At 41.3% G+C, this 25,658-nt stretch overlaps 1 protein-coding gene across 2 annotated transcripts; it reads left to right on the plus strand.

Annotated features, from left to right (window-relative positions):
• The first annotated feature begins 1,291 nt into the window (after nucleotides 1-1,291).
• Tigit (T cell immunoreceptor with Ig and ITIM domains) lies at nucleotides 1,292-17,675 on the plus strand. 2 transcript variants are annotated; one of them, XM_004835690.3, is made up of 3 exons: nucleotides 1,292-1,890; nucleotides 5,488-5,594; nucleotides 16,925-17,675. In XM_004835690.3, exons 1-3 carry the CDS (start codon nucleotides 1,566-1,568, stop codon nucleotides 17,159-17,161), a joined length of 669 nt encoding a protein of 222 aa, XP_004835747.2. In that variant the 5' UTR covers nucleotides 1,292-1,565; the 3' UTR covers nucleotides 17,162-17,675. The 2 variants fall into 2 exon arrangements, 1 of the variants encoding a protein (XP_004835747.2); XR_015450390.1 differs by lacking the exons at nucleotides 1,292-1,890; nucleotides 5,488-5,594 and adding an exon at nucleotides 15,902-16,035 and having other exon boundaries at nucleotides 16,925-17,108.
• The last annotated feature ends 7,983 nt before the right edge of the window (nucleotides 17,676-25,658 follow it).

Genomic DNA, 25,658 nt, shown 5'->3' on the forward strand with positions numbered 1-25,658 from the left:
TCCGAGACCCTCTTCCCTCGTAGGCTCAGTCTCACTTTGTCACCTATTGCTGGCCAGTTTCAGTCACAGTGGAGACCACATCTGCTTCCTGTCAGTGCTCTGGGCAGAAGCATGAGCTGGTGTCTGATCCTGATCTGGGCCCAGGGGCTGAGGCAGGCTGATCTCCTCATCTCAGGTAAGGCCTGAACACCATGCAGAGCAGGAGGAAGAAAGAATAAAACTGAGCTTGGCACAGAGGCCCAGTGCTTTGGGAGAGAAGGCCTGAAGCTCATGCCACATCTGTTTGAGGGAAGGAAACTTGTGTCTGTGGCCCTGCATACCCTTATGTGAGAAAAGGCATCTCTCAGAAAGAGATGAAGCTCTGTTTGGGTAGCAGATGAAGGAATTTGTAGATCTTCCGGGGGGAGGGCAGTCAGAACTTTCTTTCTGGCCAGAAAGAAAGGAAGCAGGGGAACAAGAAGGAACCAAGAAGGAGGCCAAGAAAGGAATCGCCAGTTGGCCTTTAGAAACTCACTCAATTTTCTTTTCCATTTTTGAGGAACCTTCCAGCAAAACAATGTAGGCAGTTATCTGTCAATCAAAATATCTCTTTCACAGATTCTACAGGGTCTAACCATTGCAGATTGAATTTTTGTTAAATTTATTTCTCTTCTATTAAAAATTAGAGCTAAGGATTTCTGAGCGAGAGAGATGCAAATATTTGAAAACTATGGTAGAAATTAGTTTTATTGTTCTCTGAACCTTCTGAAGGCGGAGAGGTGCACTGAGGTGCTGGAGAATGGTAAGCACTGACGAAGGTAGATTTGCCTGGAAGAAGTAGAGTTGGTTTTTTTGTTTTGTTTTGTTTTGTTTTGTTTTTTTGCCAGATTTCCTTTCCCTGGGATTTCTTGGCTTTCTGAAGGTTTCTCCAGATAGGTCAAGTGGCAGTCAACCAGATAGCCAGGTTTTATTTCACAGCCTAAGGCACCCAGGACAGGACTAGGCTGCTGGAAGATGCAAAACTAGAAGAGGTGGTATTGGCAGAGGGCTTGCATTGTAAGTGGAAAAACAAAAGACGCACATGAAAATAATAATGAGCTAGTTGTGAAGCAATACAACAGAATACCCTGAGAGGGCGAGAGTTATGTGATAGGGGCAGTGAGTGTGGAAGGAAACAGGTGGTCATGATGGGCTGAGGTCCTGAAGGATCCTGGGGAGGAAGTGCAGCTTTGGTGAGCCTCTTGACAAGGGGAGCAGAAGCAAGCTCTGGAAGCAGAGGTAGCAGGGGTGACTGAGGGAAGAAGATGGGCTGGAGAGAATGGAGGAGCATGGAAAAGGCCAAGACTGGAAAGAGCCCTTGGGCTGGGACTGGGAGGATTGAATGATAGCCGTGGAGGGAAACATCTTTCGAAATTGAGGGGAACAGGAAATGAGTATAGTCTATATGAGAGAGTAATAAGAGGTACTGGAGAAATTATGGTTCACGTATCCAATTCTGGCCTCGGAACACCTTGGAATTTCTATAGGAAGATTGAACACAGTTGTTGAGCTGGGACTCATAGTGTTTTTTCTTCTCCCCAGAATCCATGGAAGGCACAGTAATAACACAGGGGAACATTTCAGCAAAGGAAGGTGGCTCTGTCATCTTACAATGTTACCTCTCCTCCACAACGGCTGAAGTGACCCAGGTCAACTGGGAGCAGCAAGACCAACTCCTGGCCATTTGTCATCCTCACTTTGGGTGGTACATCAACCCAGTCTTTCGTGAGCGGGTGTCCCCAGGCCCCATCCAAGGCCTCACCTTCCATTCGCTGACCGTGAATGACACAGGGGAGTACTTCTGCATCTATCACACATACCCTGATGGGATTTACAGGGGGAGAATCTTCCTGGAGGTCCAAGGAAGCCCAGGTATGTGCACTGGAGCAGGGTAGCTGATTAACCTCTTTCTCTAACACAGAAAACACCATAGAGACACACTTGGAAGTAGGATTCCCCAAACGTAGAGCATATTTGAGTTACCTGAGGAATTTTTAAACTTTTTTTGCTAAATAAAGAGCAAAATAAAAGATATAATAGCCTGGGGATTTAGCTCAGTGGCACCACGCCTGCCTTGCAAGCACAAGGTCCTGAGTTCAATCCCCGGTACCAAAAAAAAAGATAATAGGAAGTAGGGAGACAGATCTTTCCCAAGTGGGAAGGGGATCAAAAAGGGAGGTCAGGGGATGAAAAGAGGAATGAAGATATTATGTACATGTATCAGCTTCACACAAGGAATATGAACATTATGTGCTGCAAGCATGTACTAAGAAAAAAAATTTTTTTAAAGAAAATAATCAAAGGGAAAAAAAGACTATTGAAACCAGGGAACACCCAGACCAATGAATTCAGAGTACTCAGAAGTTTGGATGTGATATGTTCTCAAAGGTTCCAGGACCTAGAACCATTGTGCTTTCATAGGCAGCACACCTTATATTGACAAAGAAGATTCGTTGATGAGGTTATGTACAAAGAGTGCTCATCTATTGTCTTAGTATCAATAGTGAAAATTAGAATTAGTCCTTAAGTTTATAAATATTAGAGCTGGTTGAAAACAAAGCACAGCCTGTCCTAAGTAAATGGACAGGAATTGATATTTGTGTGGTACTTCAAAATTTCCAAGATGCTCCCATAGTTGTTACCTATCTGGACATTTAACCCAAATCTCCAGGCTTTGAGAAAGGATTATGCATCATATCTGAGTGACAGTATGGCAGATTGGATAAGAGCTCAGATTCTGAAGCCAGACAGCCTAGGTGCAAATCTTGCTCTGCTGTTGACTCAGATAAGATAACTTAGCTCCTCAGTGAGTCAATCTCCTCCTCAGTGCAGTGAGGACAGATGTAACACCTTCAGAGGTGCTAATGTAGGGTTGAACTGCCCACCACACATGTCTTTAGAACAGGGCCACCTAGAACAGACCACCATGGAAGTGTGGACCGAATCTGATTCCCAGTTGACTGCTTGATGGAGGTGGGAGCTGAGCCTTGGAGCTGCCAGTGACAGAGCTGATTTTAACATTGGTATTCTGGTTCTATGAAACTCCACACTCAGAATTTCTACTTTCTGCCATCAGTTGTGTGAGAGATGAAGTCTTAGGAGTTTTCAAAATGCATGTAGAGTGAGAAGCTAAAAGACTACCTACTTAAAGTTTCCTTTCAAATGTTACTTCTTGGCTGGCTCTGTTGTAGGACAAATGCAGTAAGCAGTTAAGATCCAGGTTCTGGAGTCATACTGCCTGGGGCTGAATGTTGTTGTGTACCTGGGTAACTCGGGCAAATTGTTTAACATTTTCTCAGTGTCTATATCTATAAAACGTGGTGGCCTGTCACCAGACTGCAGGAGCGGAGTAGGAGGGCATCCAGGCAGGAAGCTCCCATAGGATAGAAGCCAGGAGCTGGAGAACAGAAAGGAGCTATGTCTGTTTGCTGGTGTCTGGGCCAGACATTCAGGGGCTGATGCTGCTGACAAGCATGCTCCTTTCTGGCCACAGTGACACAGCTGTGAAAATGAGGAAAAAGAGGCACAGGTTTCTTCCCTGTGTCCCACAGGCCACCTGGAGAGAGTGCTCAGAAGATGTTCTGTTGGACCCAACCCTTTCCCAAAGCTTGTAGGTTTTCTCTCTTTTTGCCACTGGGAACTTCAGGAAACAGCACTGGCCACTTTTGTCTCTCTTCCTGTTTCTCAAGGGGTCAGTTTCTTATGTGAAATGCTTACCGTCCTTTAATCATGTGCATTAACTCCAATCCTGTCTTCTTTTTGGTTTATTTTTATTTTTGCAGTATTGGGCATTGAACCCAAGGCCTTCATGCTTGAGCTACATCCCCAGCCGTTTTTTACTTTTCATTTTGAGACAAAGTCTCTCAAAGTTGCTAAGTTGTCCTTGCTGGGCTCAAATTTTCAATCTGATCTTCCTGCCTCAGCCTCCCAGAGTACTGAGATTACAGGTGTGCACCACCACGCCTGGCTAACCCTGTCTTCTTTCTATCTCAAACCTTAGTCCACGTCCCTACTAACTATAATAGTTAAGCAACTCTTAACCTTGAACTTAACCTAAAGTTGAATTTAACCTTAAAACTAACCTGGTTACTAGGCACGAGCCTTAGTATCCCTCGTGCAGAGTCTATCCTTCCCCACTGCTCGTGGTGGTGCTTGTCTAAGGGCTGCTGCTGTTTCAAAGACCTTGAAGTCTTTGCTCTGTGACTACAACTGTGATTGGAGGAATTGGTGTTTTCATTTCAAACCAAAAGTTCCTAATGAACATAATATACTTACTCAATATCTTAAATACCTCTGTGGTCCTAAGTATCTCTAATTTATCCTTAAACCTAAAACCAAACTTCTAATCATAATCCTTTTTAAAAATTTCATCATAGTTTTAATTCCCCTCTTCAACTATCAAGCTGTAAGAGAATCCAGTCCTGGTCCTGGCTCCCACCCTAGCTCTGCCTTCCTCCCCCGGCCACAGTCCTCTCTGGTTCTGTAGGGCACCCTCTGTGGCCCCTCTGAGCCCTAACATATGATTATTTTCCCTCCCTCCTGCCCTCTTTCTTCCTGAATGATCTCATTCAACTAGGGGCTGGCCTGGCCTATGGTGCCTGGGTCCTCAGAGCTGGAAGAGCAGGATGTACGGGGTTTGGCCATGGCAGGCACTGGCCATGTCCTGCCTGGATTCCTGGGTCCTGCCCAAGAGCCTGGGGAGGAGTTAGAGATGGGATGAAGTGGCTCAGAAATCCTTCTGCTCATGGCACAGCATACATAGGGGCAACTATCTTGTTTCTCTCATATTCTCTTTGAACCGAATATGCCTGTCTTCAGAACTCCTCTCTTGCCTCTTCTTTCTTCTAGTTACATTTTATGTTTTAAAGAAACTCACTTCTTCAGGTTTTCATTCACACTATAAATATTTATTAAGCATCTACTATGTGCCAGGTGATGGGAATACAGCAAAACATAAGGTTCTAGATCTTTATTTACTCCTTCCAGGTTTCCATAGCCTAGTTGGCAATCACTGTTATAGGGCTAAGGCAAAAGGGTATATAACTTTTCATTTTGTAGGTTAGTATTTACTTTGTTTTAATTTCTAAGTAAACTATTTCTACTGGTATGGATATATATTTTTTTCATATGTATATATGACAATGTTCACTTTCTGTGTTTCCTTCTGGATGGTATTATGTGTTTAATTCCATGATTACGGAAAATGATTTTGTTGCATAGAGGGAGGGAGTGTTAAAAATGATCTGCTCTTGATCAAATACCCGACTTAAGAGACAGTCACTGATTTTGGGATAGGGCAGGAGGATGCTCTACTTTCCAGAGAGTTGAGCTTAAAGATGCCAGTCCTGTGGTTAGAGAAAGGGCCTGGCCAGTCCCTCCCTCTGTCTTGAAGCTGAAGATTCGCTAGGGAGGGCAGCTTTGCCTTTGCCTTTGCCTTTGCCACTGACCTCTCTTTTGTCCTCCCCCTAGCAGCCAAGACCAGCACCTGGTTCCAGATTTTATTGCTTGGAGCTGTGGCCGCAGTGCTGGGGATTATCTGCACAACAGCCTTTGGGGTGGTGGTGTTGGCCAGAAAGGTAATGGCTCTGGCTCCACAGCTCAGTCCCAGCAGCTCCGCCCTTGTCACCCTGGTACGTTCAGTCCTCACGCTTTCCAGAGACCAAGATGTGGTCTCCCCACTGCTTCTTGTGCCTTTGCATGGTGCTTGTCTGCATTTAGTGCACATGTGCTCTTCCCTTCTCCTGCTTCCAGGCTGGGAGCTCCTGGAAGGCTGTGCCTGTATCCTACCGGTCTTGCTGTCACCTACAGTGACTAGTTTCTGCCTGTCCCTTAAGCCAGTGCTCTGAGAGTTTGATTTCTCTGCCATGAGTTGGATGCGGCTGAGGGGATGTTTACTCTGTGCTAGGCCTTTCCAGTAGAGGAACCCAGTTAGTTTTTAGACCTATTTGGTAGTGCTAGATAGCCCAGCTCTTCTGCAGGATGGGGAATAAACACTCCAAAATGTAGGGTGGAAGACACTTGGCAAGGTCAGCACGCTGTACGTCCTATGTCACTTTAGCCTTAGAAGTCATGTGGTTGGGGAACTGGAAGATTTACTTTCTAGTTCAGCACAGAGTGTGACTTTAGGGTTGTTACTGAATTTTTCCAGGTCTCCGTTTCTTCATACGTAAAATGAGGATTATAATCCTGTCTGCTCTATATCATAAAGTTGTGATGAAGAGGTGGTATTTCATGTGAAAGCTCTGCAAGTGATGAAGAAATGTGTCACTGTCATTGCTGTGTCCCATGGTGGTAGCAGTTGATCTGGATGAGTGAAAGGATTCCCACTCTGCATTTTGTCAGCCTAGTTCACCACAGTTCAACTCACTACACAAACATTTTGGGGAACACATCCTTGATCTCCCAACACTGTTTTCCACCTTTATCCTGACCATCCTCCCTAGATTCTGACCCACTTTCCCCTCCCACTATGGTTCTACTCAATTACTAACTCAGCCCTGCAGCTCCAAATTGCTCTCTCTGCACTGTATACTTGGCTCTGTTGTTACTGGTGTATGTGGGTTCAGCGTTGTCATCCTGTTTTGTTGATATTCGTCTTTTTTTCCCTATTCTGTTGTGGACACTTTTGAATTGTTTCTTTTTATTATTAAAAAGACCTACTTGTTGGTTATGCATTCTTTAAGTGGATACATTAGACATCATGAAATGTACCCCTGACTTAATAAAATGTATCTATATTAGTACTTATAAACTAGAATTTTTTATCATTTCCTGGGTTATGCAAGAACCTTGCATAACCTTTGTTGATTCTTTTTATTTCTATCCCTCTCTAACCTATGGCTATTATTATCATTCTGTTCAGTTCTTTGTATTTAAGTCCTCAAATAAACTATTACTGTTTTATGAGTCAATATTTTTTAGATTTGCCCTTTTTTGTTGGTCTTCACTTTATCCTGCACGTCCTACCTTGTAACTGGGATAAGTTCTTTTCTACCTGAAGAATATCCTGTAGCATATATAGCCAGGATGGCTGGCAATGAATTATTTTGGTTTTTGTTTGTCTAAAAGTATTCCCCTTACCCCAAATTTAAAAATGATATACTTATTTTACTAGATATAAAATTCTATGTTGGCAATTGTTTTTTTTCAGCATACAGAAAATAGTGTTTCATTATCTAGCTTTCTATATTTTGTTGAGAAAACAGGTCTTATTTTTGTTCCTTTGAAAATGTGGTCTCTTTTTTGGTCTTTTACTTTTCAGCAATTGTGAAATGATATGATTAAGCATAGTTACTTTTGTATTTATTCTGTTTGGGATTTGAATGGAGTGCATTTTCAGTATATGGTGTGATGATTTTTGTGAGTTTAGGGTCAATCCTGGCCATTACCTCTTCAAATATTACTTCTCTATTCTTGCTGTCTTCTCCTTCTGGAGCTTGAATTACAGATATTTTAAACATTTTTTACTTTTCTCTCACATGTTTCAGACTCTGTTTTTGTATTTTCCCTCCATTTGTCTCATCCTATTGTATAGCAGATGTTTTCTTCTGACATACATATCTCCTAGTTTACTAAGTATCTCCTTTAATGTACCTAGTCTTTTATATAGCCTACAGTTTGTCAAAATTCCCCATCTTGTGTTTTAAGTCTTTTAAAATGTTAATTATTTTCAAGTCTATGCCTGATAATCCTGTTAACTGGATCCTCCATGGGTCTTTTTCTATTGTGTGTTTTTACTTGTCTCTTGGTCAGATCTTTTTGGCTGATATTTTTCGCTGAGTGCTGTGTATTCTACATAAAAAATTGTAACAATAGGGCTGGGGATTTAGCTCAGTGGTTTCGCCGCCTGCTGTGCAAGCGCAAGGACCCAAGTTCGATCCCCGGGACCAAAAAAAAAAAAAAAATTGTAACAATAATTTGAGGCTTAGCATAAGATCATCTGCTTCTAGAGAGTATTCCCCTTGCATTTGGCAGGTGGTTAGTCTGGTACTAAGCACCAGAGTCAAATCAGTTATGAGAGATTTTACAACTGGGTTTCAATTCCTGCTACCTCCTTACTCCTAGGATGTGTTTCTCTTTTGGATCTCAATTAAAAGCTCGAAGTGTTTACCAAAGTATCTCTTCTGTGGTGGTTTCTGAGCTCCAGATTTTGTTCCTCTAGGCAGAAGCTCTATATAGCATATCTGTCTTAGGAGAAAATGCTCCTGAATTTTCATCTTTCTGGGATTACTTCTTCTGGATCTTGATCCTTAGCCCACAGATTCCTTGCAATTTTACATATCTTTATTTTCTCCAAAGAGATGTTTCTAATAATTTTTCATCTTTCCTAGCTGTTCTCAATCGAAGGGTTGGTTCAAAGCAATGTGGTCAACCATAATTCCACCAGTAGCAGAACTTCTATTTTTGATGTTATGTTTCACGTCTGCATTCAAAACTTGACTTTTACAAATAGAGCCACCTTCTCTTTACTTCAGTTCCAGGTGGTCAAGATATCCCTTGAGTTCTACACCCTCAGTTCCTAAAGCCTGATCAGCCACTTTCTCTTCATCTGACTGGGTCCCCTCCAGTTCCAGTGAGGAAGGAATTTGGAGGACTTTGTGTTTGCAAGCTCTAGTTCCATCTTACTTGCTTATTGTTGAGTTTTTACTATCTTTTTCTCTTTCTCCCTCTCCCAGAGAAGAATTACCCTCTGATTTTTCTTTCTAATTTAACTCCTGTTTGACTGATTTTTTACTCTTGTTGCTCTCCCTAAAACCACAGAGACTTGATTCCTTCTCTAGGCTTCAGAGTTGGGATGTATTGCACAAACCAGAATTGAATAAATAAGAAAGTATTATTGTAATGCTTAGAACTCACGGTATTTTGCATTTAAATCAGCTTTAATTTGATATCCTTGCCTTGAACCCATTGTATGTATTTTGCTAATGCTATTAATTTTGTTTATGGGGTTATGGTATTTTTGCATACTCATATCTGCTATCACTGACTGGTCTTGCACTTTTTTCCTAATGTTTTACATCTTAACTCTTGTCAGTTTTTCATGTAGATAAACCCTATTGAGTTTTCTTTAACCAACCATCAATAACGAGGATATCAGTGTAACAAATAATGTGTACTTTTGTCTCCATCCTTATCAACAAATGGATAAAGCATAAGGCTTCTCACCCTAATCTTACCTGACTGAGAAGAGATTGGAGTGAGGGTAGGGACAGATATTTTGGTGTCAAAGCCAAAACCACATCCTTTAGTGATCTGCAAATTGTCTAGATTTTTCCCAGTTGTGCTTCTGCCCTTCTTAAGGTACCTGTTGAATCTTGCTAATTTGGTCCTGTGGGAGGTAAAGAGACTCTCCAGTTGGTAGGAAAAGCTCAAACAATTGATGATCTCCTTGTGAAAGTTATGTGAGGCCTTATACCAGCAGATGATTGCCTGAAGTATCTGTTTTTCTGAAAAAATCTCTGTTGTCTTATGGCTCACATCCTTACTTCATGATTATGAGACAAACATTGAGGTTGCTGACCTTCCTGGTTCACAGAGATGTGGCCACTTATTATTCAATAGGCATTGTTTAATAGGATGCTGGAACCTATCAGCACCTGAGATGGGGCTGGTGTGACCAAGGAAGCCAAAAATCCACAGTATGTTCATTTATTCCTTGTCTATCACAGTACACAAGATTAGGAAATAAGACCTCGGAGGAAAAGTGAGGACAAGAGGGGTGACTGACCAGGGGGTGTGGTGAAGAGAATGACAACTAATCTCCAAGCTGCTATGGTAGTTGGTGATCTGATGCTTTTGTCACCAGCATTCTGCAACTCTGGGATGGAAGAATTAAAGGGTCTTTAGAGGCAGCAGAACACATCTTCCTGTTAAGGATTTAAAGCTAGTTATTTTTAATGCTAAGCACCCAGATTAACTTTGGTCATCATGGAGGTTGCAAAAGAGCAAAAAGTGCAAAGGGAGAGCCAGTAGCTATCTACTCTGGTTGCTCCTCTTCTATGATGTTTTATTCACCAGCCCTCTCTTCTATATCCACTGGTTCCTGTCTAGTTCAGGTCTTCTCTGCTTCTTTCTTCTACTTTGGCTCTCATATAGTACTCACTCTCTCATATCCCAAAGCATTTTATACTTGCATTATTCAAGGTCCCAGAAAGGAGCATATAGTTCTCTGAAACTGGGATGTGCAAAGACAGCTTAATGAAAGGATTTGTAAAGGACTGCACAGGATGAGGAAACCATAAAGGGGGATATAGCAGTGTTGTAATAACCCCCTTATTTTTGAAGGGAAAAGAAAGAAGAGAATTAATAGAACCTGGAGGGAGAGAGAGTTATGTGAAGGAGGCCACCTTGAGAGGTGCTGTAATCCTCAATTGAGAGTTAGGACCAAATCAAGGCCACCCTTTGGAAAGAATGCAGGGGAATCCACTCTTCTTCAGCTCATTCTCCTTCCCTTCACTTCCCTACTGTTGTGCTGCAACAGCTGAACCTAAACTTCAGATAGAATGAGGGAACCCATTAATGCAGTAAACAGGGCACAGAATAGGGTGGAGATGGTTAGAAATTGGAGCCAAGGGACAAATGGACCATATACATAACAGTATTGTTCATAGACCTGGGAAACTGGGCAAGGGGCCTAGTCTTCCATGGGAGTGGCTGGCTTCAGCCTTCTCTTATATATTTTTGGTATTCTTTGAAAAACATATATGCATTTCTCTTGTTAGCTACCCATCTGTATTTCTCTGCAAGAATACTATGTTCTGTTAGCATCTTATTATCCCTGTGAGTCAGGCTTCCTTGACTCCTATTACAGTAATTACATCCACTTAGTTTCTTAAATGATGCCATTTGGGGGTCTCTTTATCCCCATTGCTACTAGGGATCCAGTTCTGCAGAGGCATCTCCTATGTTAGCCCCATCTTGTAGATGAGAGGCCACTGAATTTCTCACTAGCACTTTCTTTCCCATTGTAATATGAGAGGTTATATAGATGTTTCCCAAGAGCCTCATGGGTTCATAGATGGAACTTTGAGAAGGCACTTAGATCACACAGTAGTGATAATCACCAGTGGATTAAGTACACTGATGAGTTTATAGCTAAATGTTAGGCTGGGAGGTGGAGCCTGGAGCACTGGGGGGGGGGGCAGTGTATCCTAGACCAGTATACCTCCCTCCCCCTCTCTTCCCCTGATGCTCTCTGCTTCCAGTCTGCCATGCCTTGATCAACTCTCCTCTGCCACGCCCCTCTGCTGTGCAGTTCTGCCTTAGAGCCAGCTGACTATGGACTGAAACCTCTACAAACTGTAAGCTAAAATGTCTTTCCTCCCTTAAGTTATCAGTGTTAGGTATTACATCTCAGCAATGAGGAAAGTAACCAAGACAGGTGTTCTTTCCTTTGGGTCTGTCCTGAAAGGCCAACGTGATCTGGCAAATTTGTGATTGGCAAATTTCTCTGTAAAGGGTCAGGTAAGAAATCTTTTAGGGTTTGTGGATAACATGGTCTGTTTTTCAACAATTCAACTCTTTCACTGTAGTGTGAAAACACTATAGATAATATATGAATAAGTATGGCTCTGTTACAGGAAACCTTTACTTATAAACAGTAAAATTTGAATTTAATGTAATTTTCATGTGTCATGAAATATTCTTTTTTTTTCCCCTAACCACTTAAGGATGTAAAAACCATGTGTAGTTTGTGGGCTGTATAAAAGCCAGCAGTGGCCCAGATTTGATCCATGGGCCTTAATTTGCCAATCCCTGACTTAGTAGGTCCATTTTAGCTTTTCCTCTTTTCTGAGCATTTTGTTTCCTTCTTTCATACTTTGCCAAAGTGGCATTAGCAACTCCATTGAAAGCAGCATGTTAAAATTCTCTCCTGAGTCTTTTGTAAAGGTGTTAAGTCTTGAGTTATGGGATTTGTCAATATTGGAAAATTACCCTTAAACTAGTTGTGTTCGGTATTAACCCACTCCTGATCCATCGCCTTCAGGACTCACTCCCAGACATCATCTCTCAGTTCTGGGCAGAATCTGTTATTCACGTCTTTTCCTGTGTAACCTTTTCCCTCCCTTAACAGACCTGGCACTTTCACCATTCCTGTAGATTGCCATTTAACCCTAAATGAGGGTCTCATGGTCAGCAGTCTCGGGAGATGGAGGCAGGTGTTAGCAGGGCTTATCTTCTGTCAAAGTAAAGTGGCCCATTTCTGCAGCTCCATGTGTAGAAAGTAGTTTAAGGCTCTCAAATGCACCTACCAGAGAGCTCCTCCCAGCCCTCAGAGAGCCCTCCTTTCCTATGAAAACCATGCCTTTGGAATGGGAGACCTACCCAGGCTGTGAATCTTGCCTTCTTTGAAGTTTTGTCATTCTTGTAAGCAGCTCATGAGCCTCGTCTTCAGCTGCTGGAGACAAGTGTCTCTTTAAATGATGCCAAGAGAAGCTTTGACTAGCACACTTCACTATAAATTGGTGATAGGACTGAGACTATCATCTTCTCTTTTAGTGTATCAGTAGAATTTAGCAAAAGCCACCTGATCCTAGAGTCCCAGTAGATTATATTTACCCTGTACTCCTCAAATGCCAGAGATGTTGTAGCAGCTCCCAATCTGCTTCCATCTGTGTCTCACCCATTTCTCCAGCAGTCACAGGGTCTGTTCTGCCAACTGCTGGTGAGTGATGCCCTCCCTACATGCCCTTGTCCTACAGACTGCCTTCTAGCATCGTTCTCAGGAACAACCTGATTTAGCTCAGGTCCTTCCTCAGCAATACGGAGCCTGACATTTGAATTCTGCTGAGAGTGATTTACTGGTGTGGGCTTTCAGAGGGAAGATAGTGAGGGAAACAGGACAGGGCTAAAGGAATAAGGCTCAGCCTGTTTGTGACCTCAGCTGGGAACTGAAGTAAGAATTACATGCAGAGTTGTTCATATCTTGAGTCAGGAAGCTCCCTTTGGAAAACCCACTTGAGTCAGTCACCAGGGAGGGCCTAAGAGTGGTTCACCAGAGTAGCTGAGAGATCACAGCCAGTATGTCCAGCATTTGGAGAATGGAGTACTGGTCAGATAGAGAGGGCTGAGCAGGGCACCAACAGCATTTCATACAGACTCCAAGAGCCAGTAGACTGTACTTTATTTTTAGGTAAATAATTTTTTATTAGTGCATGTTTGTAATATAAAATAGTGGTATTCTTTTTGGAAATTGGTGCATCCATATAACATATATTGGTCATTTTCAATCCCTTTACTCCTCTCTCCCTTTTTTTCTCCCTCCTCCCATCCTGTTTCCTGTCTCCAGGAGTCTACCTTCTTGTTTTCTATTGTCTCTCCTTTGTTCTATTAAATTATTTATTTATATTTTATGTTTCTCACAAAGAGAAAACATTCACTGTTTAACTTCTGAGTCTGGCTGTTTCAGTGAGCATCATGGTCTTGCATTCCATCCATTTTCATGTAAATGACATGACTTCTTATATATACCACATTTTCTTTATCCACTCATCTGTTGATCGTGTAGAGTGTAAATTGTACTGTTTAGAAACATAGTCTTTGAAATCAGAAGGACCTAGGCTTGGGTCCTGCTCTACAACTTCAACAGCTGTGTGCCACCTAACTTTGTTGAACCTCACTTTCCTCATCTATAAAATAGTGATAATTATGGCACTGCCTTCATAAGGTTATGGAAAACTTAAGTCAAATAATTCATGTAAGGCATTTGACATTTTTTCTGGCATGTATTAATAACCATTATTTATTAAATTCTTATAGCTATCACAAATTTTATTTATCATGGCACCTCATAATAGCTGGTGTTCAGTATATGTTTATATTGAATGAATTTATTATGAATAAATGTTAATTACTAAGCAGATATTAGGAAAAGTGTCCTTTAGAGATCTTTAATAAGGAAAAAGAAAGATGTGTATGTCCAGATCCTGGATAGTGACTGCCAGCCCCACTGCTCTTTTCCCCTACATTCTCTGGGAGGACCATGGTGCTTCTGGGAGGACCTAGCTGCAATCTCTAGCTCCCCTTGATCCTCTAGAATGATGTCAATGCATTAATCCCAGACCCATTTTTGCATTGATTACAATTATAGACTCCCCCATGCAGGACAGAATGAAAATGGAACAGCTGAGGGACCCATCTCAGGCACATTTCCAACTCCCAGAGGATGTTTGGAGCTCAAAATAGTTTTAAGATTAAAAGGCACAGATGGCTGGTCTTATGCAGAAAGAGAACAAGAACACACAGCACAAAAGGTCATAATTAGTTCTTTGATAAAGAGTTAAGTTGTAAAATGCATATTTCACAAATGGATTGGATTGCATCAAGGGATACAGTAGTCCTTTTAAGCTGTGATAAACACACCTCTTGTTCATACTTATGTGAAGGTTTAGTCACTTCTATGGAACAGGAATGAATGAAACAGTGTGTGGGAAGAGAACACTGGCTTGTGTATGTGCCTCTGACACCATAGTCTGTCTGCGGCCCCAGCTCCTCAAGGCCTGCAGGGATGCACCATTCCTAACTTGATATTTGCTCACCATGGACATCTACACAGTCCCCTGCACCCTTCCTCTCAGCATCCCAGCCTGTATTTGTGCACTGCTGGTCTTCACCAGCTGATGCTGGCCTTTCCTGTCTTAGAAGCAGCTGCACAGGCAGAGAGAGAGATTTGATGTGCATTTGTAGCTGTTTCCAAGCCTGTGGCTCTTTGTGATTCTGTCATTTAGACCTATGGTGGGGTGAGTGATCCACATTAGAGCATAAAGTTGAGAGTGTCAGCTTCGCATTGAGATGTCAATAAGCATTTCTTCTCCCACCCTGCTTGTGCCTGTTCTTTGATTTCCTTGACTTAGAACAACCCTCACCTATAGTGCTCTCATATGGATGTGATGGCTAACTTCATATCCTGATTTTACTAAACAGATTTCACTGTTCTGTCCTATTCTATCATCCTATAAGTGTAGCTTTTGGCTGGCCATAAGGCCCTACATTATGTGGAAACTCAGGTTCTTTTAGATACAGGCTGTTGAAAAAGTGTGTGTGTGTGTGTGTGTGTGTGTGTGTGTGTGTGTACGTGTACATGTACACATCATAATCTCCATTCATTCATTCAAATTTCAGACCTGAGATACTGAGCATCTTTGTGGGCTCTGGGGTTACAAAGAGGAATGCATCAAAGACCCTTCCTTCATGGAAGCTCACTTTTTGGAGCTTGGAGGAGACAGAAGAGTAAACAAGTTCCAGACAGCATTGAATGCTATAATAGAGAGTGCCCATGACCATATTATAGCACATAGGATGAAGATGACTCTCTGTGAAGTATGAGAGAGACTTCAGAGCAATATGTGGGCCTGAGGAGGGCAGAATGAGTAGGCAGCTTTCCAGGGCCCTCCAGAGACTGTATGATGAGCATAACATACATAAAATTGGAAAGGCAAGAAATCTTGCTTGGCATTCATAAACTTCAAGAGAAAGGGTGATCTGGTTGGGGTAAAGGATCATGGCCTAAAATCAGACTAACCTGAGTCAGAGCTAGGTTTGGCTGTGGGCAAGAGACTTCACCTGTCTATAACTTTCAGTTTGCCCAAAAGCAGACATTTTACTGCCTGAGATTCCAGGCAGAAGCCAGCCCAGGCTGAGCTCAGAGAAGATTATCAATAAGTGGCAAATCCCTGGCACCTGGGCTCTAGAAGTTGGGACTAGTGGTTTTCATACATGGAGATGAGCCTGGAGAAGGGCTGTGACTACATCACAAAGGATGTTTCTGGGCATCACAGTATCCTGTGGGGAATGTTGTGAAACCACATTGTTTCCTCAGGAGAATGTAATTTGGTATAAAAACTTTAATTCAATTTAAGGTATTTACATATTTCCTGAAGTCCACCTGTGCATCCCAAGTTGAGCACCTTTTATGTAGACAGTGGGAGCAATGGAAAGGTTTTGGGTTGAGTGTGGACTGATCCAATTTTTATTTTTGAAAGGTCACTCTGCTGGTGGCAGGGTGAAGTTGGACTAGAGGTGAGAGGGAGCCTAGAGCCCGGAGAGAGTGGGAACAAGGGCATGGTGGTGGGGCTAGAGTAAACCTGGATGACTTTTTATGGGTAATTGCCATTTAGCATTAGCCTCCCATTTCTGATCAGCTTGTGCCATAAACTAGACTAGGGAAGGGAACAGCAGGAGCAGTGTTTCGGGGAGGGGATCCGTTCTTTCAGACAAGTTGAGTCTAAGCTCATTGTGGGTGGACAGCTGGGTCTGAAGCTCAAGGCAGAGCCTGGGCTGATTTGGATGAGAGTTAGGGAATCTTTAGAGAACAGATGGTGGCTGCAGGCTTACATATAGATGAAGTGACTCAGAGAGAGTGTTGGCTGTAACAATGCAGAGGGCAGGATTCTGGGGAACCCCTTAATTGGGGGAACCAGTATGCATAGAGAAAAAGAACAGGTTTGGCTGAAGGTGAAGAGAGTGGTTTCAGAGGAGGAGGAGGAGAATGAGAAATGAAGTCATAGACACCAGGGAGGAAGAACATTTCTAAAAGGAAGAAATAAAGAGTGTCAAATGCAGTAGAGGGTTAAAGAAAACAGATAGGCAGGGAAAAGGCTGCCTCACTAGGCTTAGTGACCAGAAGTACTAGGTGTGGGAACACTGCCTATGTGGCAAATGTAGCTTCAATGAAGTAATTAGTATTGAAATATAGCTGTAACAAGGTTGAGAAACTAAAGGCTGAGGAACTGGTGCTGGTAATAATACAAGTTTTTTTTTGTGCATGTGTGTGTGTGTGTGTGTGGTGTGTGCTTGTGCACTGTCCAGGTAAGAAAGAACAGATGATTATAACTTGTATGTGTAATGTTGGGGAGTAACTTTTCAATGACATCTACATTTACTCACTTTGTGGTCTATTTCTTTATAGAAGAAATCTCTCAGAATCCATTCTGTGGAGAGTGGTGGCAGGAGGATGCCCACTGAACAGCAGGACAGGAGCCCCAGCCTTCCCTCATCCCCTGGATTCTGTGTCCAGGCAGAAGCTGCCCCTGCTGGCCTCTGTGGAGAACAGATGGGAGATGACTGTGAAGAACCCCATGACTACTTTAATGTCCTGAGTTACAGAAGTCTGGGGAGTTTCAGCTTCCTTGGGGAAACTGGTTAGCAACTAGAAGTGTCTTCTGGGAGACACATGCCTGTTTTTGTGTTGTAGTTGAAAGTAAGCATCTGTCCACTCCATCCATGCTGTGTGTAAATGAATGACTACCAACTCTTTTTCCATCTTCATTTCTTCTACCCTTGCTTTCCATTCCCTTATGGGAGCCTGAGGTCAATGCCTTGAGGCTTGATCATGAAAGCAAACTCAAAACAAAAACAAACTTGACCTGACTTTTTAAATCTAGCAGTTTGAGTAGATCCTGTGACTCCAAGAAACACATTCCTTCTAATATCACTGGGAAGGGTTTGTGTGATAGGTTTTGTGGTGGATAACTACAGACACAGTCTACTCATCTCACTATCATGTTCATTGACATTCACTCAGTCAAGGCATTTTGTGAATGAGGCATGGTACCAGCCTCCATGGGGGAATTCAAGATGAATGAAGTGTGGCTACTTAGAAATGTACAGTACAAATATGAGGGCCAAAGGAATCAGTGTTCTTGGACTGGCAGGAGGAGAAGATTTCATAGGAAACTTGCAAGAGTTAAAGTCAAGAGGTGAAAGTCCAACAAAGAAGACTCTGGCACCAAGGGAGCCATTGAATTTGATTTTATTCTCTGGACAGGCATCTCATGTCTCCTTTTCCTGAAATGTACTCAGAGTCTATCTGTGATGGCAGATACAGGGGCTTCTGGGCTCTTCCAGTCACAAGTGTGATCCCTTCCAGGAAATGCATATCCATTGAAGGAGCCAAGTTCTAGCCCCTGGGGCCAACATCTATCTTTTAGCCAATGGTTGCAAATAGAATGTTTCCCACCGAAAGGAAAGCCTAGATTTTAAAAACAGGGACTCTTCCTAAGGAGAAAGAAAAGTGTGTGTGTGTGTTTGTGTGTGTGTGTGTGTGTGTGTGTGTGTGTGTGTGTGAGAGAGAGAGAGAGTTTAAGAAGTAAAACTCCCAAACTAGCTTCTTTGAGACCTTTTATCTACTCCTTGAGCTCTTTGTGCTGGGTCGGGTGTCTGAGCAGTTCATTTCTGTTGGAGTGCATTCAGGTTGAATCTAAAAAGACTCAATCCTTCCACCATCTCTCTTAGAGGTATGAGCAGGGAGGCTGCAGTTACACTGTCTGATTTTCTTTCTTGGGCAAAGGAACTGAGAGACAATGTGAAGCAAGGCTGTCTTTTGTCAGTGACTAAATCAAAGCATTGCCCTGGCCCCTAAGAAGAAGGCCAGGGTTGAACAAGAAGACAGGGCAACTCCTACTCTTCTCTGGTCACCCTCCTTTTCTACCAAATAGTTATATAGTTAGGAGTAATGAACAGAAATCTACCCTGACCTCCAGTCCTTCAGAAGAAAGACAGACATGTGTAACATGCTTTTGTTTGCTGTAGCAGCTCACAGTATTTTTCTTGCAAAACTAATGCAAATATGTAAGGAGTAGAGCATAATTCATGAATTGGAAATGAACTAAAATGTAATGACAAGCAGGGAGTGGTGTTTTGATTTGGAGGAGATGTCTATTGGGCTGAGGTTGAACTAAGTGTTGGGTGTTACTTAACACAATAATGGTTCTTGGGAAACATTTGCAAATACCATTGGGATGTGATAAAATACAAAAGAGCCTATAGATGTTGGAAATGGGTCAGGTCACTAAAATGAGATTCAACTTGACAGAAAATAAATTTCAAAGTGGAATTCATTGAACTAGATTACCCGGAGAACCAGTGAAGACTCCTAAAAGCCGGATTCCTGAAGATGTGATGTTCAGGACAGTAGCCACTTTCCACATTCAGCTATCCAAGCACTTGGGATTGGGTTAATCTGAACTGGGGTGTGCTGCACTGTGAGTGTAAAATACAGATCAGATCGAATGAATCATGAAAATGTAACTATCTCATTAGTAATTTAAAAATATTGATTGTATGCCAAGATGGTAACTTTTAGATATATTGGATCAAATAAAATGTTACTAAAATTAACTTCATTTGTTTCATTTTGCTTTTTAAATGTGGCTCCTGGAAAATCTACAATGGACTGTGTGGCTCCCATTATATTTCTATTGGACTATGGAGCTCTAGATTGTAAACCGAACCCAAGCTGGTCCTCAGAGATGGTATCTGTGTATGTCTGGTGGTCTCTGTTTCTTATCTGTTATTCAGAATAGTGTTTGAGGAAGTTTTTCTTTCTTACTATGTCTGTGGAGAAGACATAAGTTTATAGGGAAGTCTCACAGGGGAGACTGCGGTTGGCCACCACTGAGTTGATAGGAAGAGATCCCAAGTTCTCCTGAATTCCCTCTTGGATTATCCTACAGAAGGAGAGAATAAGTGGATCAGTGAATGACAGCACAATAAGAAATACATTTACAGATTCTCTGCCCAAATTCTGAGCCTGGACTTACAGAGTCTCATCTAAAATCCAGAGAATTATTACTGGACACATGTGGGAACTTTCAAGCCATGGAACTTTGAGATAAATGGTCTTCATGAATGGACAGTATCTTACCATAAAATTTTACTGGAGAATTTGTCTCTTCTCATCCTCTGTATTCCAGAAGTGAATTGTCACATACTTATGTTCATAGAGTCATAGGTGCTTAGCTAGACAGGCAAAGATGCTGTGTGTGTTGTCAACAAATAAAATATGGTCGACTGCTTTGTGAGATGTACAATGTTATATTAGTATTATTATATTATGCCTCATGAGAACATATACCTGAGCATTCTGATGGACCCACCAAACTCCATAAAAAGGAGAGAATAGGCAGCTTATTTATCACTGCCAGCTGTGGGTGTGAGTTTTGTTCAGTCTTTTGATTCTTCCCAGTCCTACTTCATGACTATAACTACCACCCCACATCCACTCCAAAGCACAGCTGTCAAGAGGCCTAAGGGAAACTCATGTGTGACAAGAGCCTGAGATCTAGAGAAGTCAGAACATACTTGCTATTTGGGGAAACTCAATTGCATAAGGCAGTGTGCAGGACAATGCTGTTGAGGTGAATTTTCTGTGACAGTGAAAATATTCTGTGCCCACACTGTCTAATATCATAGCCACTAGTCACATGTGTTTATGGAGTACTTGCAATTTGGCAAATGTGACAAAGGAAATTCAGTTAATATAAATAATGACATGAGTGGGGCTAGTGTACTGGATATCACAATTCTAGCAAATGGCTGCAAACAGAGACCTGTGTTTACAGACTTACAGACGTTAAGCATTTGACATGGTCACCACCAGAGAGAGACATGGAAGATCTCCTTCTAGTCTTTCAGTGTGTTTCCTCTGATCAAGACAAAGCAGGAGGTCAAAAGCAGGCTGTGGATTTATTTATAGCTCTTCCCAAAGCTATCTGAGGTAGCCAAATGACCCAGATCACATAAATAGGGTCAGAACTGTCAAGAAATTTGCAAGTCCTGGGTGTCATGTAGGAACAGACTTTCCTCACAGGACTATGGACTATAGTCATTCTCTTTCAGGTAGGTGGTAAACAACACCTTTTCTGGGACTAAACCACTAGTGGATTTCATGGCAATCAAAAGGAAGTAACCAGTGTGTAGATGATTGGAAATTGGGCTACTTGGTCCAAGTGTTGATCTGTAAAATGAGGTTTCATGACTTTGGTTGAGTCACTTCACTTCTCAGAGCCTCATTACAAATATTTCCTCATTTGTAAAATGGTAATAGTAATATCTACTTTCTAGGGTTAAGAGAATGTGCTAAGACTATGGCTGACTGCTTTGTAAGTGTACAGTGTCAATATTGTTATTGTATTATGGCCTGTAAGCACATGTACCTTGCACTGCTGAAGATGCCACAGAGGTTCTTGAGGGGTCACCAAAACTTGCTGGGAGCAGCTAAGATATATGGAATTGCTAATATTCTTAAAATCTAGATTTCAAGGAAAGCTAAGACCTGCAGATTTAGACTCAGGGTCCACAAATTCCCAGTAAGCATTTACAAATTTTGTGTTTTAAGTGAGATAATTTTTTTTTTTGTACTGGGGATTGAACTCAGGACCTTGCACTTGTGAGGCAGACACAGTGCTACTGAGCTAAATCCCTGGCCCAAGATGATAATATTTTTAAAAGCCAAACACGTCTTGGATATTGATGATCTTACAACAGGGTATCTTTATTGCTTTTTATTTTTATGCTTGCATTTATAATTTATTTTAAGAGACAGAGACTTACTTCATAAATGATTTATTTGGTCCAGGGGGGTGAAAGAGTAGAAGGTTTGGCAGCAGTTGACATACAATGAAAGAGGAGGGAGGGCTATCTTCCCTTCTGCACACTGTAGAGCAGGGATGCTGAGTTCAGGGTGTGTGCCCAAGCAGGCTGTACCCTTCACTTTGTTAGCTGTGACACAGATTCAACAAGGCATCGTGCAATACATCAATGTGGTTATTGTAAATATAATTATAGTTTAACTTGTGTTTAGTTTGTACCATTGATTTTATAATTTTGTAAGCATTATAAGCACAACAGGTTTATGTTGGATGTTTGAATATAGCTAAGAATGTTATTATAAAAATAATTGTACATTATATTATTAATGTATTACTTAACGTAATAGAAATAATTCCAGCTTTCTCTCATAGAGAGGATCTGTGAGAAGCGTATTTTTCCTTTATATGGGAATACATATTACCTGAGTTTGAGAAATACATGTGTGTATAAATATCTTTGGATAAATTTAAGAACTAGTTTGATTGCTTTGCACTGGAAAAACATATTTCTGAATTATAAATAGATGTAATAATAGTTCCCTCACAGTGTAATGGTGAAAATGGCTAAAGTTATAAACTTCAAAGTGCCACATGAGTAGTGTATGTGCTATTTACAAAAATTATAGCCTGTGTATAAACCACACCACAACATGTTCAGCAGATAGAAAAGAGGTTTCAATAGTGTATTGATGGTGCAAAGAGAGATTGAAAAACTCCGGGTGAAGTTAGCTGGCATCAACATGTTGCTAAGGTTCACAGAAATGAGGAACAAATCATCCATTGTGAAAATGTTTTCTTCCTCTTCATTTTCCACTTTCTAGAATATCAGATTAACTTAGTTCAGTGACTGAGCTGCAAGAATTCAACATTTAAATTTGTTGAGGTCACGGTAAAGCCTCCAGGGCTCGCTGGTCACCTTTCAGTGCAGAAATCACTCAATGACCTTCTCCATGCCAAGCTGATGCCTGGGATATTCGTGCTCCTCATATCAGTGGAAATGGCTGTCCATACTCACCTCTTCCAGGTCAGAGCCTAATGTCCTTGCGAGTTTCCAAACTAGTTTGCTTATTCCTTGGACCCTTGAGTTACTGTAACCATTTTCATCTTTGTGTTTATAAATTCCCATGGAACCGACTATGGTGTAGATCTAAAATGACCCCCAAAGCCTCATGCATTTGCAAAGTGATTGGATTATAGTGGCATCATAGCTGTCTGGCTACTGGGAGGTGGGGTGTGGTTGGAAGAAGCAGATCACTATGAGCATGGCCTGGAAGGGTACAGCTCACCCCAGCTCCTCCCTTTGCTCTCTGCTTCCTGAGCGCCATTAGGTGAGCAGCTTTTCCTGCACTATGCCCCTCTGCCAAGGAGCCAGTTGGAGCCAGCCACTTATGGACTAAAAATTTAACCCAAAATAAACCTTTCCTTTAAGTTGTGGATGTCAGGTATTGTGTCCCAGCGATGAGGAAAATGACTAAGACAGATTGAGGTACAACATAGCTCTAGATTTTATATGAACCTCTATTTCTAGCTATTTGATTCTGAGGCTTACCAAGGCCGAGTTTCTTCCATTTCACTCATACACCACATAGTGGTAAGTGAAATAAAGATGTATACTGAAGACTCAAGTGAATTTAATTACGGTGGGGTGACTTCACCAGGAATAAGCAATACATAAGGTTCCTCATCACATTGGGAATTTCTACAAGAATGATGAAGTTAGAAAGCATTTATGGGTAGAGTCATTTAAGAGAAAAGGTCTATGGAGCAAAGGAGCAAACAGGTGTCCCTTAGCAGTCTCCGAAGTTATCAGATGGGGACATTTTGTGTAATGAACTTTCCTTTTCTGCATAAAGATTTGAGAAACTCAAGAGATAAAAAGGAGGCCCAGTGATAGACTCATGGTATAACAAAGATAAGGGGACATTAGAAGAGGTGACTGTAGTGTCACATGGGATTGGTTATTTCCATAGGAGGAGGATGATTTTCATATGGGAAAGGAAAAACAAACCTCTAAATTGAATTGTATAGCAGTAAAACAGCATATCATCATTTTTGAGGTTCAAACCGGTGTAGGATAATGTCCAAATGTGCCTTATATTTCCTCAAAGTGACTTCACTGTCACCAGTTCTGTAACTCCTACTTTTTATATAAAGAGGACCACTGTACTGATGGATTTGGGGGGACTTTTAGGTATATCTCTCAGTGAGGATCATCTATCTCAGCTTACAACTAGATGAGAATGTATGAAAGAATGTGGAGAGCTGCCCAGCAAAGAGGCACACTGCCACGACCACAGGCAAAGAAGACACGGTGGGAAACCAAGAGAAGATTTTTTTTTTAATTATTCCTTCATATTCAAACTTCACAAACAGTGTGAACTTGTACAATACCTCGGAAAGTGAAACTTACAAAAAAAGTGCTGGTAACATTTAAAAAAAAACAACAAAAACCCCAAAAAACAAACATCATTCTTAGCAACATCAATTACTCTTCCACACAAAACAGAAACCTTGTAAAATTTATTTTCGTATTTTTAAGGCGTAATACTTCTGTATAAAGTATATGCAAGAGATAAAACTTCACAGTATTCCAAAATGTCACAATAATAATAATAATAATAATAATATAGTATAATGAAGCGCTACAGTTAATTTTTCTTTTTTTGAATTTTTTTTTCCTGTTTAAATTACAAATACAAGTCACAGGTAAATATACGTGAGAAAATACGAGGCTAATATTAAATGGCAGGTAAGGATACTGTCACTGTAAGAAAAAACTGGCAGGATGTGTGTATTTAGTCTATATTTTAAAGCACTTGATAGAAAAGGCGTATGCAAGGTTTTTCAAAACAAGTTTTCTGTTTGTTTGTTTGATAACTGACAAGAGTATAATGAGAAAAAAAAGGAACAAACTTCCTCTCAAAACTATTGACCTGCTCATCCCAAACCATGTGTATATATTGATGGATGGATGTGTGTGTTCGTGTATGCATGGATTCTACGGCACACAGATGGGTACAAGCAGTGGTCCATGCCCAGCTGCAAAGACTGGAGGGTAAAGACTGTAGTCATTTGGCCTATGTTCTTCTTAGGAAATTACTCTTTCAATTTAAAGCTTTCTCTTTCCTTGCCTCTCTCTCTTTCCAAACTTTCCCCTGATTCCCAGGTCTTCAATCTGAAAGACAGTCTGGTTAAAAAAAATTGCCCTCCATTCAAAATTCACTGGGAAATGGAAACTGCATAAACAGTGACATTCACACAGACATTGGAAATATCATTTGGATGAATGAATTGTATTTGAACATGTGTGTGTATGTGTATGCTTGTGTTAAGTTTGAATACACACTGTGTGTATGTATTTTAGGTCTGAATATACAGTGTGTGCGTGTGTGTGTGTGTGTGTGTGTGCGAGCGTACACAGTAGCAATTGCAAAAAAGGGCCCATATTCCTTTCCATACTTAGATACAATGTGATAAGAAACATTTCTGTGCAGGAAAAAGGGTTTCTTCGAATCTTATCACAACACTGTGGCGAGAAAATAAGGAAATGGGTTCACCTTTCAGCAGTCACCACAGTAAACTTCATTGAGAAAGTGTGTGCTCAGATGTCTGATCCGTGCACATGCATGTGTTAACAGCTAGCCATTCAGCCAACAGGTAACAGAAGGACAGCAGATAGCAAAACACGTCAATAAGGTGCTCAAAGAAAAAAGTGGCACCCACTCCTCAAATGGATGGCCACATTAAGGTGCTTCAAAAAGTTTTTTTTCAGTTTTTATTTTAAACACGAAGAGAGTACTGATTTGCACATGGTAGCTTTGAGCCAGGCCAAGGGTTTTGAGATTTCTGACATCTTCCATTGACAAGGGCTTTTCACTGTAGTTGTTTTGGTCAGTTGGTTGTGGTCACTTGAGTTTAAAACTTTTTTATAGCCAAAAACTGAAATGAAATCAACATCACTAAAAGAAATAACTGATAAAATGGTATAGAACATTACTGCATTCCCATTGGATCGAGATGGTTTCGCCCATTTTTCCTCTTTCACTAACACTGTTCCTTTTTTCTTTGTTACAATCCATTCCTTATGAACATACAGAAATGACCAAAGTCACTGAAAGTGGCTGTTTTTATTTTTTGTGATCTGTTGCAAGAGTCCAACCTTGTTTCCTCTGCTGCTGTTTGTGTAGCATCTGGTTTTATAATGAGTATCTGGATTTTTTTGTGTGCATGTGTGTATATATGCACATATACACACCTATACATGTATAATAT

This window comes from Heterocephalus glaber, unplaced genomic scaffold (genome assembly GCF_053883595.1).
Source record: "Heterocephalus glaber isolate CG9 unplaced genomic scaffold, H.glaber_assembly_v1.0 deba00000122, whole genome shotgun sequence".
NCBI classification, from domain to species: Eukaryota; Metazoa; Chordata; class Mammalia; order Rodentia; family Bathyergidae; genus Heterocephalus; species Heterocephalus glaber.